Source organism: Drosophila gunungcola, unplaced genomic scaffold (assembly GCF_025200985.1).
Source record: "Drosophila gunungcola strain Sukarami unplaced genomic scaffold, Dgunungcola_SK_2 000001F, whole genome shotgun sequence".
Taxonomy (NCBI): domain Eukaryota; kingdom Metazoa; phylum Arthropoda; class Insecta; order Diptera; family Drosophilidae; genus Drosophila; species Drosophila gunungcola.
Window position 1 is genome coordinate 2,986,888 of NW_026453197.1, and position 15,927 is coordinate 3,002,814.

Consider the following 15,927-nt stretch of genomic DNA (forward strand, 5'->3'; position numbering starts at 1 on the left):
CAAAATGAACTAGTTCCTTTTTCCTTTTACCTTGTTCTGGTATTCCATTATGAGTGAATAGTAATCCAATGAAATACCAATAAATAATTATCAACTAATTTTAATTTTTTATAATTATATGTAAGAACAATTAAATATTAACAAAAATATAAACTAAATTCAAACCGTACTTAGACTACGGCCCAGGTTGGCAGCTCTTTTGTGTGACGTGACACTGCCGCCCCTTTCAACACTAGCCGATAGCCAGTCAAAATGGCGCCCGCGAGCTATCGTATTTTCCGAGCAAATACTATCGGTTCGGCAGCGCATCACACACACAAAGCGAAAAAAAAGAAAAATACGGGTGACTTGCGAGCGAATATCTCCGAAATTCACTGAACTCCGACGCCGAGATTTGTGCTCCGACCAGGATAATTACTAGTTCGTGTGCTCCGTCCGCCCAAGCCAGCAAAATAACCAAGTTCAACATACGCCTGGACAACATAATGTCGAAGAACAAAAAACTGTCGCTGTCGGGCGGCGATGCGGCGGAGAAGTTTATTTACAAACCCAAGGATCTGATATGGTAAGCCAGGACGAAGGACCCCAAGATTTCCGTGATTTCCCAGCTCCTGCTGGCCGAAAAAAAAACCAAAGCAAACACATAACCTCAATTGCGCACGGTTAGCGCTCCAAAAAAAGAAGCAGTGAAGTGTGCATAAAAAAGCAATTAGAGCTGGTTTTTCTACCGCCACGCAGGGCATTACCCATCGAGTTCCTCCCAAAATGGAACTATACAGAGTTTCATGTGTAAAATCCGGGAGGCGACGTCGACATCTCTGCGTTGGCGCTTTTTACGCGCGCGCGCCTTTTTTTAGTGCGGCTATAATATAGCCCAATACGATTCTCCGCCCAGTTCAAAATTGAGTTGTCTAATAGCATTTCCTTTATTCAGGGCCAAAATGAAGGGCTTCACACCGTGGCCTGGAATGGTAAGCGATCGGAATGTTTACGCTGCGTCGACGTCGCGTCGCTGCCGAATCCTCTGCCGCCGCCCTTGCCATGTTGTTGTGTTTGTTTTCGACTGTACTTTTCCATGATTCTGCCGGCGTCGCTGCCAGCGTCGCTGCCAAAGGCCACGCACTTGCACACGCTTTGTTGTTGCTGCCGGCGGGCTGGAAATGGCCTCCTCTTAAATGGAGCCGCTATCGGGGGCTATAGGCCATAGCTTTCGATCGTGTACAGCCGCAAGAAGCCAGCATGTAATTTTATTGAGGAGGAGGGGGGTGAGGAGTGAGGTGACGCGCGTCGACGGGAGGAGTGTATGGATTTTGAACAGGCGTTGCCAAGGATATAACCCGAATCCCCTTTCGATCAAATTTGGTGAACAGTTTGTGCATATTTTCTTTTTTTATTGATAAGAACTATAATGTTTCTTGTTAATCTTGTGAGATAAAAATTGGTTCTTTATAATGAGTGAAAGATAGTACAATTTTATCTGAGGAAAAGCTTAAACTCTGTCGTATATGTAGTTTTCAAGCACATTTGTTAAAGATTTCTTTTCTGACTAGAATTTTTTCATCTCTTAGATATTAGCATTGTTATTGCTAATTTTGCATAATATTTATTCGTTTCTTAAAGGCTGAGGGAAAACAATTTGAACAAGAAGTGACTAGAACTTGTTGAAGAGTTTTTGGTCGGATTTATTTGATTATTTGTACAAAGTTTTGTTTATTTTATAATTTTAAATCTTCATTTATTATTTTGTAAAGTTTATGGTATTCTGAACCTTTAATTCTCGTTTTCGAAAGCGTCAAATATTAAATTCTGATTATTTGATTGTTAATCTTGTGAGAGGTAACAATTGGTTATTTGTGTTTTTGATTTATTTTCATGGAAATATTTCAAATGTTCGTTTTAAAATATTCGGTCTTTATTTAAAATTATAATTACTTAAAAGTTAAAAAAATTTACGTTGATCTTTTTAAATATTATAATGTTTTTTGGGTGATATTTAAATTTCTTTTTTTTTTTGTTATACGATCAGAAATATTGAGCCTCTTTAATGTATATATGATCAAAGCTGAAGTTTTAACATGCAAAATTTGCCAAATTTGATTCGAATCGGAATCGTATCAAAAGTTAATTATAATATAACCATTACTTCCTATAGATTGTGGATCCACCTCTTGATCTGCTCAGCCAGCAGCGCCGGGCGAATACCAAGTGTGTGTTTTTCTTTGGGTCTAGGAATTTGTAAGTATAAATAGAGAAAGCAAAGTGAGCATAATTAATGTATGTGATATTTAACAGTGCCTGGATTGAGGAGAACAACATCAAGCCCTTCGAAGGGCCTTGGAAGGATGAACTGGCCAAGGTGAGCAAGCCCGCTGCTTTCCGACACGCCATGACGGACATCGAAAAGTATATTGACGACCCCGCCGAGGTAGACGAGCAGGTGAACAAAAGCTGCGGTGCGCCTAATCACGCCACCGAAGCCGATTTCGACAAAATACGAGATGGCCTAGACAGCGAGGAAAATGTGGCAGACGAGGCGGCTGCCGATGCCAACAACGGAGTGGTGGCTCATGTGGTGGGCAGCCCTGATGAGGGCGAGGGCTTGGATGGGGAAAACAATGCAGATTCCTCAGCGTCTCCCGCAACGACGCCGGCAGCCACAACGAAGACAGGTGCTAAGCGGACGCCCAAGGCCAAGTCCGTGGCCGCCGTGTCGGTCAAGTCGGCCAAGGGATCGGCCACAAAATCCGCACAGAAACGGCGCACCTCCGCGCAACAGACGCCCAGTGGGACATCAAATGCCAAGCGAGGCAAGCGGGCTGCCTCCGGAGAAGCAGCGCGGGATGCGGGAGTTGACGGTGCCAGCTCCACGCCTACGGCCAGACGCCGGGTCGAGACTGACGCACTGTTGGCCTCGCTGGCGGCCAAGCGGGCACCGAATGCAATTGCTCTGCTCGACCGTCCGGTGGTCACTCGGCCAGAGACCCAGGTCATCGACATGAGCTCGCGTTCTAACACGCTGGCCGATCGCGAAATCGTGCCCTCAGAGCAGACTTTCGGCTTCCTGGGCCTTGGCATGATGGGATCGACCATAGTCAAGGACTTGATATACACGGGGCACAAGGTTGTGGTTTGGAACCGCACCATCGACAAGGTGAGTGTCCATTGAAGGAAATTAAAGCTAAATCTGATGACATTTGCGTCCTATAGTGCCAGCCCTTTGCGGAGGCCGGAGCCGAAGTCAAAGACACTCCCATGGACGTGGTGGAGGCGGCTGACGTTATCTTCTGCTGCGTTTCGGATCCCAAGGGCGCCAAGGATGTAAGTCACAAAAACATATTAATACGTTGTACTGATAAGAAGATTTTTAAACTTCCAATGGGTTTGTTTTATTTTGTATACCCTCGAAGAGCGTCATAGGACCATCTAAAATCGATAACTACGTTTTTTTATTTATTATTTTAGTAAGAACAGAAATACGACTTTAATTGTTTTTAAATCAGACGGTTGTAAGCTTTGGCTAGATTCCTTTATGTTTAATTTAAAAAATTAGTTGACACAGATGGGCACAATAATAATTGATTTGATTTAACAAAATTAACAAACTGGCTTTTGGTTGAAGTTTTATTAGTAAATCAAATCAATTAAATGATTTTTTTTGAGTGATAAAAAATAACTCTTAAAATAGTTTTTATTTTTTGAACAATATTTCGATCAAAAAATGTTACTCAAAGTCGGAAAACTTTTTTTTTAACACCTAAAATCTTTTTCAAGAATGCAGCGCAAAGAAAAAAGAAGTCAATTTTGTTTGAATAATTTTTGATTTGCTCAAAACAATAAAAATTATGTTGGTATCGATTAAATACTACTATAAAAAATCATTAAATTGGTATAATTTTTTTCTGGTGCAATCAATTTAATAATTATTATTTACGATCCTTGATTTTAACCAAAAATAAAAATAAATCCAAGCATATTTAAGAAATTTTATACCGTTTCATACTATATTTCAAGGCGTTTGCTAAACTTCCTATCTACAATAAAAAATGCAAAACAATGTTCATGTTCGTTAATGAAAATATTCTTAGAAGAAAGAAAGTTCGAAAATGTGTTACATATATACATATAAAATTTTCACAAACAAGAATAAAATGACAGTCAATTTTTTCTTATGCTCTGTATACAACAAAATAGGAAAATACGATACGGAATAATTTAACATACGACGAAAACCTTGAAGCGTCGTAATTCAACTCTCATAAATAATATACTCTTTTTTATATGCTCAGCTCGTGTTTGGCAACTGTGGCGTTCTGCAGTTGAAGGATTTAAACAACAAGGCCTACGTGGAAATGTCTACCATCGATCCGGACACCTCGTTGGATATTGGTGAGGGTATCAAGCAGTGCAACGGTCGCTATCTGGAGGCACAAATTCACGGCTCGCGCCAAGAGGCGGCGGATGGCATGCTCATCATCCTCGCCGGCGGCGATCGCTCAGTGTTCGAGGAGTGCCACTCGTGCTTCAAGACCATCGCGAAGAACACATTCTTCTTAGGGAGTAAGTGCAGCCTAGTCTAATGACACTTTCGACAGAACAATTTACTAAATTTGTCCTTTGTTCACATCTAGCAGATATCGGTAATGCCTGTAAAGTGAACCTCATTTTGCAAACCATTTTGGGAGTGAGTCTGGTCGGGCTGGCCGAGGCGTTAGCACTTGGTAGGTCTTATATCCAAATGTTGCTAAGCGTTTATAAATTAAATTGTACATAATTTCTTGCAGCTGATCGTTTTTCAATTTCGTTAAATGACATCATAGACATCTTCGATTTGACTTCGATGAAATCACCGATGCTGCTGGCCAAAGGCAAAGGTATGTCTAAATTTAATTCCCTGCAGATTAGATTCCTTGTAATTGTTTTAGTCCCAAAGAATAGTATAAAAATAGATGGTTAATATGCGCCTTATTTATCTTGCAGAAATGGCCAAGGGCGATTTCAATCCACAGCAGCCTTTGAGCCACATGCAACGCGACTTGCGTTTGGTGCTAAACATGGCGGAGAATCTGGACCAGTCAATGCCTGTCACCAGCATCACCAACGAGGTGTTCAAGCACACCAAGCGCTTGGGCTACAGTGAACACGATTCGAGCGCCGTATTCGTAAGATCCAGATTTTAACATTTAGTTAACACGACTAACGTTTAAACTATATTTTATCATTTAGTTTAAAGCGTACACCGAACAGAACAGAACCGACACTGACAAATACGCAAACAGAACAGTAACGCATAACCCTCACATAACCACCCACCTATCCAAACTGACACAGGCGTTCTACCGCAAGGCACGCAGATCGGGTCAGACCATTGGCCACGTTTGTATGCCCTTGCCGTTGGCAGCGTCATCCTAACCTTTCGTATCTTTCCCAATCTCCCCGCATAGAAGCGTTTATTGCAAAATGGCTAGACGATTTCTTTCGAATCGCCGACAATCATTTCTGGTCTACCCGGTCTGACCACGTTGTCCTGGCTGAGACGCAGGAGCCAATAAGGTGACCTGGAAGAGTGTGTTCAACTAGAGCTGGCGGATGTAGAACATAACTTTTCCAAGATCATTTTAATGAATTGTGCATTATAAATGTTTTATTTTATTTTTTTAACGGGTGAAACGCAATCCCAGAAAGGGTGGTTAGACGGGCACCGTGTTTCCGATTTCCTGTATTTTAGATGTTGCTCCCAAATATTATTTAACGAATGTGCATACATAAATTTTAAAATGTATAAAATACCGCATCCAAACTAAATGTACAAAAAGCATACTTGTGAAACACAGTTCTCAATGTAGAGTACATAACTGATCCTGATAATGGTTCCCCGAATGCACCGACCCGACATCCCCTTACTGTGCTTTTACTCCAATCTTATATTTTCATGTATACATTTACACATTTTTTCTAAGAATAAAAGTAAGCTTAACGATCATACAGATTCATTATGCAGTCATATTTGGCGTGGCGGTAAAAAAAAGATTGGTATGGTTTTAGTTTTCCTTTATATAACAAACGAGACGCAAACTGACACGGAAAACGAAACTGAAAACACCACAACTGAAAACAAAACTAAATCTACAACTGGAAGCAAACAAAATAGCGTAAACTTTGATCGCTCAATTGGCGAGGGTCATTATTAATAATAATAATAAGAATATATAATAAATAATATATTTTACTTATTATTTAGTCTGTATTTTGTTGTAAAACAAAGATTAATAAAAAGATAATTTTAATAGAGGATGTAAGGAACTTAAATTGTTTGAGTTAACATTGACATATCCTCGATATTAAATAATATATTATATCGGGCGATATAATGTAAAAATGTGACTGCAATCAAAATGTTTTTTATTGTAAATACATGCTTAAAATAAATCAGCACAAACGATTCAAGTAAGTGGGTTTACCATAGTAAATAGTAATAACGCGTTGCAGTTTTGAAAAACTACTTTATTGGACAAAGTCTGCTACATGACATATCTTAGGATGCAGAAGCTTTTAAAACTCCCGCAGGTTCAGCAGCGTTGACGGTATTATCGTTTGTAAACTTTTTGCTCTTAGACGAAAACACAATAGATTTTACTTATGTTTCGTTTGGGGATCCCCAAACTGAAGGGGATGCCATCTGTTTTTTTATCTTTGTTATAAAGACTATATTATTGTCTAATGTTAGCCTTACAGCTTCTAAAAATGCTCCGATGAAGAAACTTAGTGGCCTTAACTAAGGACTGACGTGGCTTTTTAAAACTTGTATTTGTTCTAACAAGCCAATCGTTTCATTTTGTTGTTTAAAAACCGTAATTTTTTTAAGTTAAGTTTTGTTATAACAATCTTCTTGATAGCGCCATTTTGTTTATTAAGTAAGTGCTGAAAGCTACTTTGAAATTTAATTTAGAGAACATTATAAATAAATATATATATTATAATAAAAAAATAAAGAATCCGAAATTCTTGGAGCCACTAGAGTACTCGAATAGCAAATACTTTACTGGCTATCCGTGTTCCCCAACTTTTATAGTCAATCAAAAATTAAATATTTATACATTGTTGTGAAAATTTTAGATTGTGAATATAAAAATAACCTATAACCTATAGCAAAAATAATTAAATTGTTTTAATTTACACAAAAATAATCTATTGAAAAAAGTCTAGTTTAGCAGCAATTAAATAAAATTATAAACAAGTTTATTTTTACTTTATTGGATTTGACGATAGTACGTTTTAGTCGACGTTTTTCAATTTGAAATTTTTGTAGCTGAATAATACAGTTTTAAACCGGCTCTGACTGCTGAAAAAAAATAAGTCAAAATAAATAAATATCGATGCTTTTTTAGATCATAAAAATAGTCGATAGTTGCGAGGGAGTAATCGATGTTGTGGAATTTTTGGAAACATCGATAGGATCAAGTAACCATCGACTTATGTTCCATCTCTACCATCTATGTTTATGTGGTGCGTGTGTGGCAGAATAATTATAAAAATTGTTGAAATCTATCAAATTCAAGTCAGCAGTTCGTCGCACTAAATCGAAAATGTCGGAAAAGAAGCGCACCCGTCGTCGCAAGGATGTAAGTGCAACGTGGTTTTAACTGGACAGCCACTATGGGGAGGCATTTGTGTGGGTGCCACAGTCCAATTGGCATGCCGAAAGTGTTTGTTTTTTGTTTTGATAAAAAAACGAGGAAAAAAAACGTGAATTCGCATAAAAGAGAAGATTGAATCGAATCGCTGATATGGAAGATCAGATGGGGCATATGTATGTATTCACGTTTGTACATACTTATGTGGGGGGCAAGTTCAATGCTGGAAGTGTTTTTCGTTGGACTACCCCGAAACTCGCCCCCCGCCTGCAAACATCTATAATTAGCTGTTTGTGGAAAATCTCTTGACTTGACTGCGCATTTAGCACGGCCTGGATATCTCATCTTATTTACTTTTCGATCAATTAACTTGGGCGACAATTTGAACAGCTGAGCTTGTAAGCTCATGTGTCCATCTGGCAACGCTGTAAGCCAGTCTTGTAAGTCGATCTCGCGCTCCAGCTCTCTCTCTCTCTCTGGCTCTCTCATTACCCACACATGTCAGGTGCAGCCCCACTTATCAGCTGCTCTGGTTGTTGTTGTTGGGGAAAGTTTGAGTACGCGTGTATACTGGCCACAGGCGGGGATCTAGGGGGGATTGACTTGGGGAAAACCCACAAAAAAAATGTTCAAAACAAAGCTAAAAGCCTTAAACGTATTTATTTTTTTTCAAAAATCACCCATTCAATTTTAAAGAACTTAAACCCCCTTTACTTTTACCCCTGATCCGCCCCAGCTTATATCCATGTAATGGTGTGCGCCTGTGTTTGTTTGTTGTGGTGATCGCCAGCTCGTTTGACCAGAGTCAAGATTTTAATACTTTCTAGACTCTCGGAGCGAGTGCAACACGTCACGGCCGAGAAAACTACTGCCAATTCCAGAAAAGTTTTTCGTTTTATCAAGTTCGCAGTACTCAAGAATATAAGTCGCAAAATGAGCGGCGAGGAAGAGTACTTCGAGGAGGAGGAGGAGCAGGAGCAGGAGATATACGACGATGGCACGGTACTTGGCAAAACCCCACGTATAATAAAGCCATCTCAACGACTTGAGTGTGACGAATACGAAATTGGTGTCGTGGCCTATATTTGCCTATAGCCCCTCTTTGAACTAATCGATCGTGAAAGTGAGTTTCTGACCCAAATTTTCTACTCTTTTTTCTTATACAGGAGTACACCGAACCGGGTGCCCAGAAGGTGGACAAGCCCTCGAAGGACGAGAAGAACGTGGCCAAGTGGATGAAGAAGAACGTCAAGACGAAGAAGACGAAGTTCCTGAGCCACATCGTCGAGTACTTCACCTCCAGCAAGGCCATCGATGCTCTGATGAAATCCAAATTCGCCGAGGGCAGTAGCCCGCTCTTCACCACCCGTGAGCAGGTGATCGAGTTTCTGGACGTGATGCTGGAGCACAAGTTCTTCCATCGCGCCAAGAAGGTGCCCGTTACTCTGGAAGAGATTAGGGGCAAGTCCAGTGGCGACAAGAAAGGGGATAAGGAAAAGAACCAGGACAAGGACAAGGAGAAGGACAAGAAGGACACCGATCCGGAGGCCGAAAACGGCCAGGGCGACGGAGGTGCCTCTGGCAACGAGAAAGAGAAGAAGGAGAAGAAAAAGCGCAAGATCCGCCTGGACATGCATCCCGAGCAGATCTTCGTGGACGGCTCCGAGGCGTACGTGTGGATCTACGATCCCATTCCGCTGCACTACTGGATATTCGGCTTCATCCTGCTGCTGGGCGCCGTGGGCATCTGCCTGTTTCCCCTGTGGCCACCACTGTTGCGAAAGGGTGTCTACTATCTCTCCGTAGCCGCAGCTGGTTTCCTTGTCTTTATTCTGGCTCTGACCGTGGTGCGTCTAATTGTGTTCACCATCGTATGGGCACTAACCGGTGGCAAACTGCACTTCTGGATCTTCCCCAATCTGACCGAGGATGTGGGCTTCTTTGCCTCCTTCTGGCCGCTTTACGAGGTTTGGTTTGACATAACAACTAATTGCTAGTGAACCTATTAAATCAACTATTCCACTCAACAGAGCAACTATAACAGTGAAGGAAATAGCTCCTCCGGCAAGACTGACAAAAAATCCAAGTCAAAGGACAAGAAGAAGGAGAAGGAAAGCGATGCCGAGGACACTGCTGTAGACGCGGATGGGGATGTTGACGGCGATGGTGATGTCGATGCAGAGGTCTCCACACTTGAACCAGAAAAAATCGAGCTTATCAAAGAACACGACACCGATATGGAGATCCGCAAGCGTCGCAAGGTGGGAGCCGATGAATACGAGGATGACGATGTGGACGAAGAGGATCCGCAGACGCAGCCCAAGGATTCCAAAGCTGGGTAAGAAGGGTCCGCTCAGTAATGACTAGGATTCCTGCTTTATTGCTCGAATTTGTATTTATGATTTGTTTAGTTTCTGTCGAGCATTTCGTTTTGTTTTTTCATTGAAAAAACAATATTGAAAAGCGCAAGATACATTAACTCTAGCTTTTAATTGTAAAACCTCTTTGTTCCTTAATAAATAATATTGTATGATTAAAATGCATTAATTTAATTTATTTGTTTGCGTTCATAACAATTTTATTTCGTTTACGAAGCATGTCATTTGTATATACATTTGTTTCGTGACTTGTGGAGGTTCATTTTATTGGTAAATGGTTTTTAAAATACTGGTTTCTGGTAAAATTCGGAATATTTTAAACGTAGACGATGTAAATAAAATCTGAAATCGTAAGTTCTCACATCAAAGCTTGAAGTATAATCGGAGTAAGTTTTGCATCCTATTCATTTGATTTAACATCATACACATTGTACCTACTGTCCCATCTATACTTCTGATTAGTTCACATTGATTGTTAGTAATTCCCCTCATTTTTTGCTTTCAGAACCCCACGCAACTCGGGATCCGACTCGGAGAGCTCTAGTAAAGATTATGAGATAATCAGTTCAAGTGAAGTGCAAAACGTTGCTGGCAACTAAGATGAAGAAACCACAATATATATTAATATTTAATGATCCACATCTAGCTAATTGATAAGACATAGAACAAGAATCACACATCAAGTACATCAGCACATACACGATTCCAAGTTCAGCGAATTATTGTCCCACAAAAATAGGATCGACGTCGTAGTTCGATCGGTGTTTTCCGATTCCGCTTTAATTGAACTTGAGTTTGAAGTTTTACATTTAATATGTATTTGAAGGAAGGCGTACAGACATGACACACAACATTTCCTAAACGCAATATTATGTTGACCCAGGTTTTCTAGGCTGCAGTTGGGCCTTGTTTTGCCGCGTAAGTTCTCAAGCCCTTAAACAAACTAAATATTACTTATTTGTATTCCTATGTTTGTAAATGTATACAGTGGAGCACTGGGCGAGTGCAAGAAACGATTGCAATTGATAATAATCATAGCGAGTACGTAGATGTGAGCACATACGTCTTTATGTGCATAAATATTTACTCTACATGTAATTAAAGCGAACTAACAACTTAAAGAAATTAGTAGTGTAACACGCAATTAACTATTATATAAATAAAGCTAGGCAATTCTGATCTGATGTGAGAGATATTTGAGCGTTTTTAAGTTCTTGCTCGAACGTTTTATTAAAAAAAAAATATACAACCTACAATTCGTTTTTGAACTGTCGTTTTGTGGGAGGATAAATCCAAGATCTTGAAAATGAAGGATGGCTGGAAAAGCGGGACGAAGTTATAGACTGTGATTCATTCTTGACTTTTAAACGAATATATTTTGTGCACTTGTCACCCTGCACACCAAAGTAAAAGAATAAAAAATAAACAAGTTGCTTGTTCCAAAAAGTGTATAAATTAAAATACATTTAATTTACAATTCATCTATCACCACACCTTTTTGAAATCTTCTATGTTTCTTGTATGGAACCTCGATTCCATCGAAACGTATTTTGACTCCTCACTTGAGGAGGTTGAGTTTTCCAAATTGGTTATAAGACGCAGTGGCTTTTGGCAAGAAGCATTTGGTTTTGAATCAGAATTTACAATTGGCTTTCTAAGCTTTCTGGCACCTAGTTCTGAAATGTCTTTTGATGCACTTGATAGCGCAGCATTATCAATTCCTCCAACAGTTTTTTCGACAGTAGTCATATCTGAAGAGTTGGTTGTTATTTTTGTTCCTCTTTTTGTTGAACTCAATGCTATGCTGTTCCGTAAAGAGTTAAGTTCCTTTTCTTCTGTACCAGCCAATTTATTTGTAAATGGTTCCAAAAATTTTGAAACCGATGAAGATTCAGTCGATCCTAGCAGCTTTATCGGCTTACTCATCATTTTTTTGAGCTTGAGTTGCAGCGCATTGTCTATGCGTTTTCTTATGTTATCACTCACTTTTGTAGGATTCACCTGGGAAATTTTGTTCTGATCTTTTGTCTCATTGTTTCCATTTATGGGATTTTTATTGAATTTCCTAACACATAAGTTTAGAGGTCTAGTATTTAAACTCTCTTTCTTGGGTTCTGTACTCAGAGTATTCTTGTTTTCCAAACTTTCAGAATCTACAAAACTATCGCTATTATTTACAAATAGTTGATCACCTTTTATAATATTAATTGGATTTGACTTTGTTTCTTCCTCTGTACTCATGTCGCAAAACATATCCGACTGGGAAAACTGTTGAGCATCGTAGATATTGGTAACTCTTTCATTCTTAAAAATCAAAACCTTTTTTTGATGATCTAACAAGATCTCATTTTGTTGCATATCAAATGCTATTTCAAGTTCTTCGTACTTAATCTTGCGGCTTCGGTATTTTAAAGGATGTGCTGGCCAGACCGGCAGACGGGGTTTTTTTCGATTTTTTCGTTGCTTAGTAGATCGGCTTAATCTCTTGGGAGTAGTTATATGGGCAATCGGAGTTTCTGGTCCGCTATCATCATTTACATTTCCCTCCTTGTCGCTGTGGGATACCAGTTCGCTGGGATCTATGTCAGGCCTACGAAATTCGTAGAGAGACAAAGAAGGACGATTCGTAACGTAACTTTCCATTATGTATCCTTTAACAACTTTAGTGTCCTTTACAAAGGTAGCGATGCGGAGCTTGGGAATCTCTGCGCACATGTAGGCCACTGTCTCGAAGTTTTTGACCACTGCCCAGGAGATCGACTGAATTTTGTGTCTATATAACCCAACGCTATCCACCGGTAAGGCTTTGGCTTCATCTTTATTTTCTAAAACCGTTGGTGAAATATTTGGTACATGTTCCGTATTAATTATTAATGAATTGTTGTAGGGTTTTACCTTACTCTCCAATTTCTTTTTGTCAGTCTGCAAAATGGAAGGTAGGTTTTTAGCACATTGATGATTATTGCAATGTGTTGGTGATGAACTTCTTTGCGAATGACAGACAAGGGCAAAGTTTCTTTGAAATATTGTTTGGATGGATGTTGTATGCTTATCATTATTCATACCTTCCTCGTAATCTTCCATCGTAGAGCATTTCTTCTTTTCAGTTCTTAAGTTTTCCAGTTTGTGCCTTATAGCATTTCTAAGTTTTATATTTAAGCAGGTTCGATTTATGTCATCGGTCTCTTTAGGTATTATATCTCTCTTCATTTTTATGGTATCATATTCTGCATTCTGTATAACATTTCGGTGATTTCCGCAACGGCTGCACTTTAAAAGTATGGAATTGGGCTTGTCCTTCACAGAAAATATTGTTTTTCCAGTTGTGTTTGGTGATGAATCGCTTATTCTATCGAAATCCCTTTCCCCGCTAGAAGAGCTTAGTGTTGTTGAGAAGCGTTTGGAATAATCTTGATCGTGCTTTGTTTTATTTGAAGAAAGTAAAGACTGATCAGTTGATACATCACTTAAAAAAGAACTTGTTCCATGGTCCTCGTTGTCGTGATTGGGAAACTGGTCCAATTCAGGGCCCTTGTCATTCTCGGAGTTTTCGGCAGAGCTCTTGGATGCTTGTGAACGGATAAGCTGATCCCAAATCGAAGCAATGATGGCGGATCTCTCGGCTGCTTGCCTGTCTAAATTTCCTAAATTTCCGGTCTCTTGTTCCGCATTTCCTTGTTGGGTCTGCTGGATGATTGAGGGATTGGAAGTGTGGCTGCTCAAGGAGCCGCTTTCGCTTGAACAATCGAATTCGATTTCATTGATCTTTTTCATAAGATTTTGCTGTACCAGCTTGGTCATGAAGAAGCAAGGACGCTGTACGTCTGGTGGACTATCGTTCTCGGGATTTACGGGGACTTTGGGAGGGGAAGGGGCCGGTGAACCACAGCCACTTCTCAGTTCCAACTCCAAGGCCTCGATGCGATTGTTGCGCAAATCCCGGCGTGGTTCAATGTACAACGATTTGGGTCGATGGAGCAGGTAGCGAGCACTATTCACGACGAGTGCATCCTCTGATGGTCCCTCGTACTGGTCGAAGGGACAGAACTGGCTGGCCAGATCGCTATCGGCATCTAGCGAATCCTTGGACGTCTGTGGACTGGAGCTGCCGCCCTTCTCTCTGTCCTCCAGCGACTTTTGACTACTGGCCAAGATGTTGGACCGTACTTGGGCCAGTGGGGGCAGCGGACGACTCCTGTGACAGAGTGGCGGACGGGAGCTGTAGCTGCTCCTCTTGGAGATGGCTCCTCCCAGGCCATTCGTAATGGGTGTGTTCAACGGGATAAAGTTGCTGACAAAGAGATTACTATAGCTCTGGAGTATGTGGTTTTTCTGACTGAAAACGTCTTGTTTCACCAAGTTTGGCATCTCCTTCCAGGGTAACCTCGATGCTGGTGGTGGAGGAGGTGGAGGTGGAGGAGGAGGCGGGCGGTGGCGGTGGCTTCCACTCCATTGGAGGTGGCGGCGCTGAGGGTTCCTGTTTCTCCCGGCGTGGAAGCATTCTTTTTGGCTTCGAGTGGAAGCCATGACGAACCGAATATAACTTGCTTTTAACGTGTTTGGGGTCACCATTTCGGGTCTGGCCACCTTCTGGTCTGGACAAGCCACCGCACTTGACGCAGTTCATCCGGCAACTGGCTCTGGCATTGGGTTTCTTCGCCTTCACCTCGCTTTTTTTGTCCTCCTCCGTGCGACGTTGCTCCAGTAAAAACCTCTGGCGATTGGCGGCCAGCTCGGCCTCCTCGTCGCTGGAGGAGTGGGCGCTGTCCTGGGGGCGTCGGGCCAATCCGCACACCTCGCAGACCAGATGGCGGTTCACCGGGATGTGGAGCACCGCTCGGGGCAGCTTCTCGCACAGGCACCACTCCTGCTGCCTTGTGAGCCCGCTGGCCATGTTGCTCATGTATAACGAGTACAACTTGTAAAAGCGAAACATCAAAAGCGATATGTTTTGATTTATCGGACAGCAATCAGAAAAGTTATGTATGTGGTTCAATATATTCGGGCGATTTCTGTCAGTTATGGACAGTAACAGGATTGCCACCCACTATTTAAATAAAATAGTATTTTATTTCGTTAAAAATTTTGTGTCACCAAGTCAAAAAAATAAAGTTAAGATCCTTATGCACCAAGTACATTTAGGAAACAATCAAAGTACTTTTGAAACTCAAATAACCTGGGTTATTTAAAATTATTTATAGTCCAAAACAAAGCTTCTTACAACTTTCCGTTACTTTACAAAGAAATATACTTTCAACCAGATATGTACAAAAACTTACTATCAAAATTTTGACATATTTCGGGATGAATCCTATAGGAATTTTGTTATTCCAAAAAAAAATTTATATTTAAACCGTTTAGCATAAGCGAATATTAGAAAATGGCAGAACTGGAGACAAAAAATAAAATTAGCAAGAAAACAGGTGATTATCGTTATTTAGACATTAAAAAAAAATGATGACATAAAAAATATGCTGTCATTTTCTTGACTCAGTGATGTTATCTGCACCGTAAAATCAAGGCTTGATCTCTGAAAGATTTCGTCGATTTAAATTTGTAAGCCAGTGAAATCTTTTAAAATGTTCTGAAAAAATTGTGAACCCTCTTATAAAAATTTCAAAATTTCTCATAAAACTTATTTTTCAAAATCAAATGGGGATAAAATGAAACGTTCGACAGCTTCACAAAACTGACAGTTTTTTTGGCAGCGCTTTTTATTTTGCCCAAGTTACAACAAAAAAATTTTTTGTTTTTTTTGTGACAAATGCGTAAAAATAAAAAAAAAAAAAAAAAAAAGAACACTTGCTGATATAGGTATTTGAATAAAGTTGAATTCGTCACAAAATTTCCAATGGCTATGTGTCTTATTTTAGCCAAGTAACAACAAAAGTACTCTTTGCAAATCTGTTATTTTTCGT

At 40.2% G+C, this 15,927-nt stretch overlaps 3 protein-coding genes across 6 annotated transcripts; 2 read left to right on the forward strand and 1 right to left on the reverse strand.

Annotated features, from left to right (window-relative positions):
• The first annotated feature begins 267 nt into the window (after nt 1-267).
• Nucleotides 268-6,300, forward strand: LOC128261813 (cytokine-like nuclear factor N-PAC). 2 transcript variants are annotated; one of them, XM_052995691.1, is made up of 9 exons: nt 268-565; nt 935-971; nt 2,153-2,235; nt 2,293-3,151; nt 3,208-3,318; nt 4,287-4,557; nt 4,629-4,718; nt 4,782-4,871; nt 4,978-6,300. In XM_052995691.1, exons 1-9 carry the CDS (start codon nt 486-488, stop codon nt 5,175-5,177), a joined length of 1,821 nt encoding a protein of 606 aa, XP_052851651.1. In that variant the 5' UTR covers nt 268-485; the 3' UTR covers nt 5,178-6,300. The 2 variants fall into 2 exon arrangements, with proteins under 2 accessions (XP_052851651.1, XP_052851652.1); XM_052995692.1 differs by having other exon boundaries at nt 4,632-4,718.
• A 1,159-nt stretch (nt 6,301-7,459) lies between these two features.
• LOC128262687 (translocation protein SEC62) lies at nt 7,460-11,271 on the forward strand. Of its 3 annotated transcripts, XR_008268362.1 has the most exons (5): nt 8,434-8,633; nt 8,798-9,598; nt 9,662-9,969; nt 10,515-10,927; nt 10,998-11,271. XR_008268362.1 is itself a non-coding variant. In XM_052997098.1 (4 exons), the coding sequence occupies exons 1-4, from the start codon at nt 7,584-7,586 to the stop codon at nt 10,606-10,608; spliced, it is 1,239 nt and encodes a 412-aa protein (XP_052853058.1). In that variant the 5' UTR covers nt 7,460-7,583; the 3' UTR covers nt 10,609-11,271. The 3 variants fall into 3 exon arrangements, 2 of the variants coding, with proteins under 2 accessions (XP_052853058.1, XP_052853057.1); XM_052997098.1 differs by lacking the exon at nt 8,434-8,633 and adding an exon at nt 7,460-7,619 and having other exon boundaries at nt 10,515-11,271; XM_052997097.1 differs by having other exon boundaries at nt 10,515-11,271.
• Nucleotides 11,272-11,494: 223 nt separating this feature from the next.
• LOC128263408 (uncharacterized) lies at nt 11,495-15,295 on the reverse strand. Its single transcript, XM_052998439.1, is given in 3 exon segments — nt 11,495-14,431; nt 14,433-15,056; nt 15,289-15,295. Coding segments are annotated over 2 exon segments (3,450 nt in total). The 5' UTR covers nt 14,946-15,056; nt 15,289-15,295.
• Nucleotides 15,296-15,927: the final 632 nt, after the last annotated feature.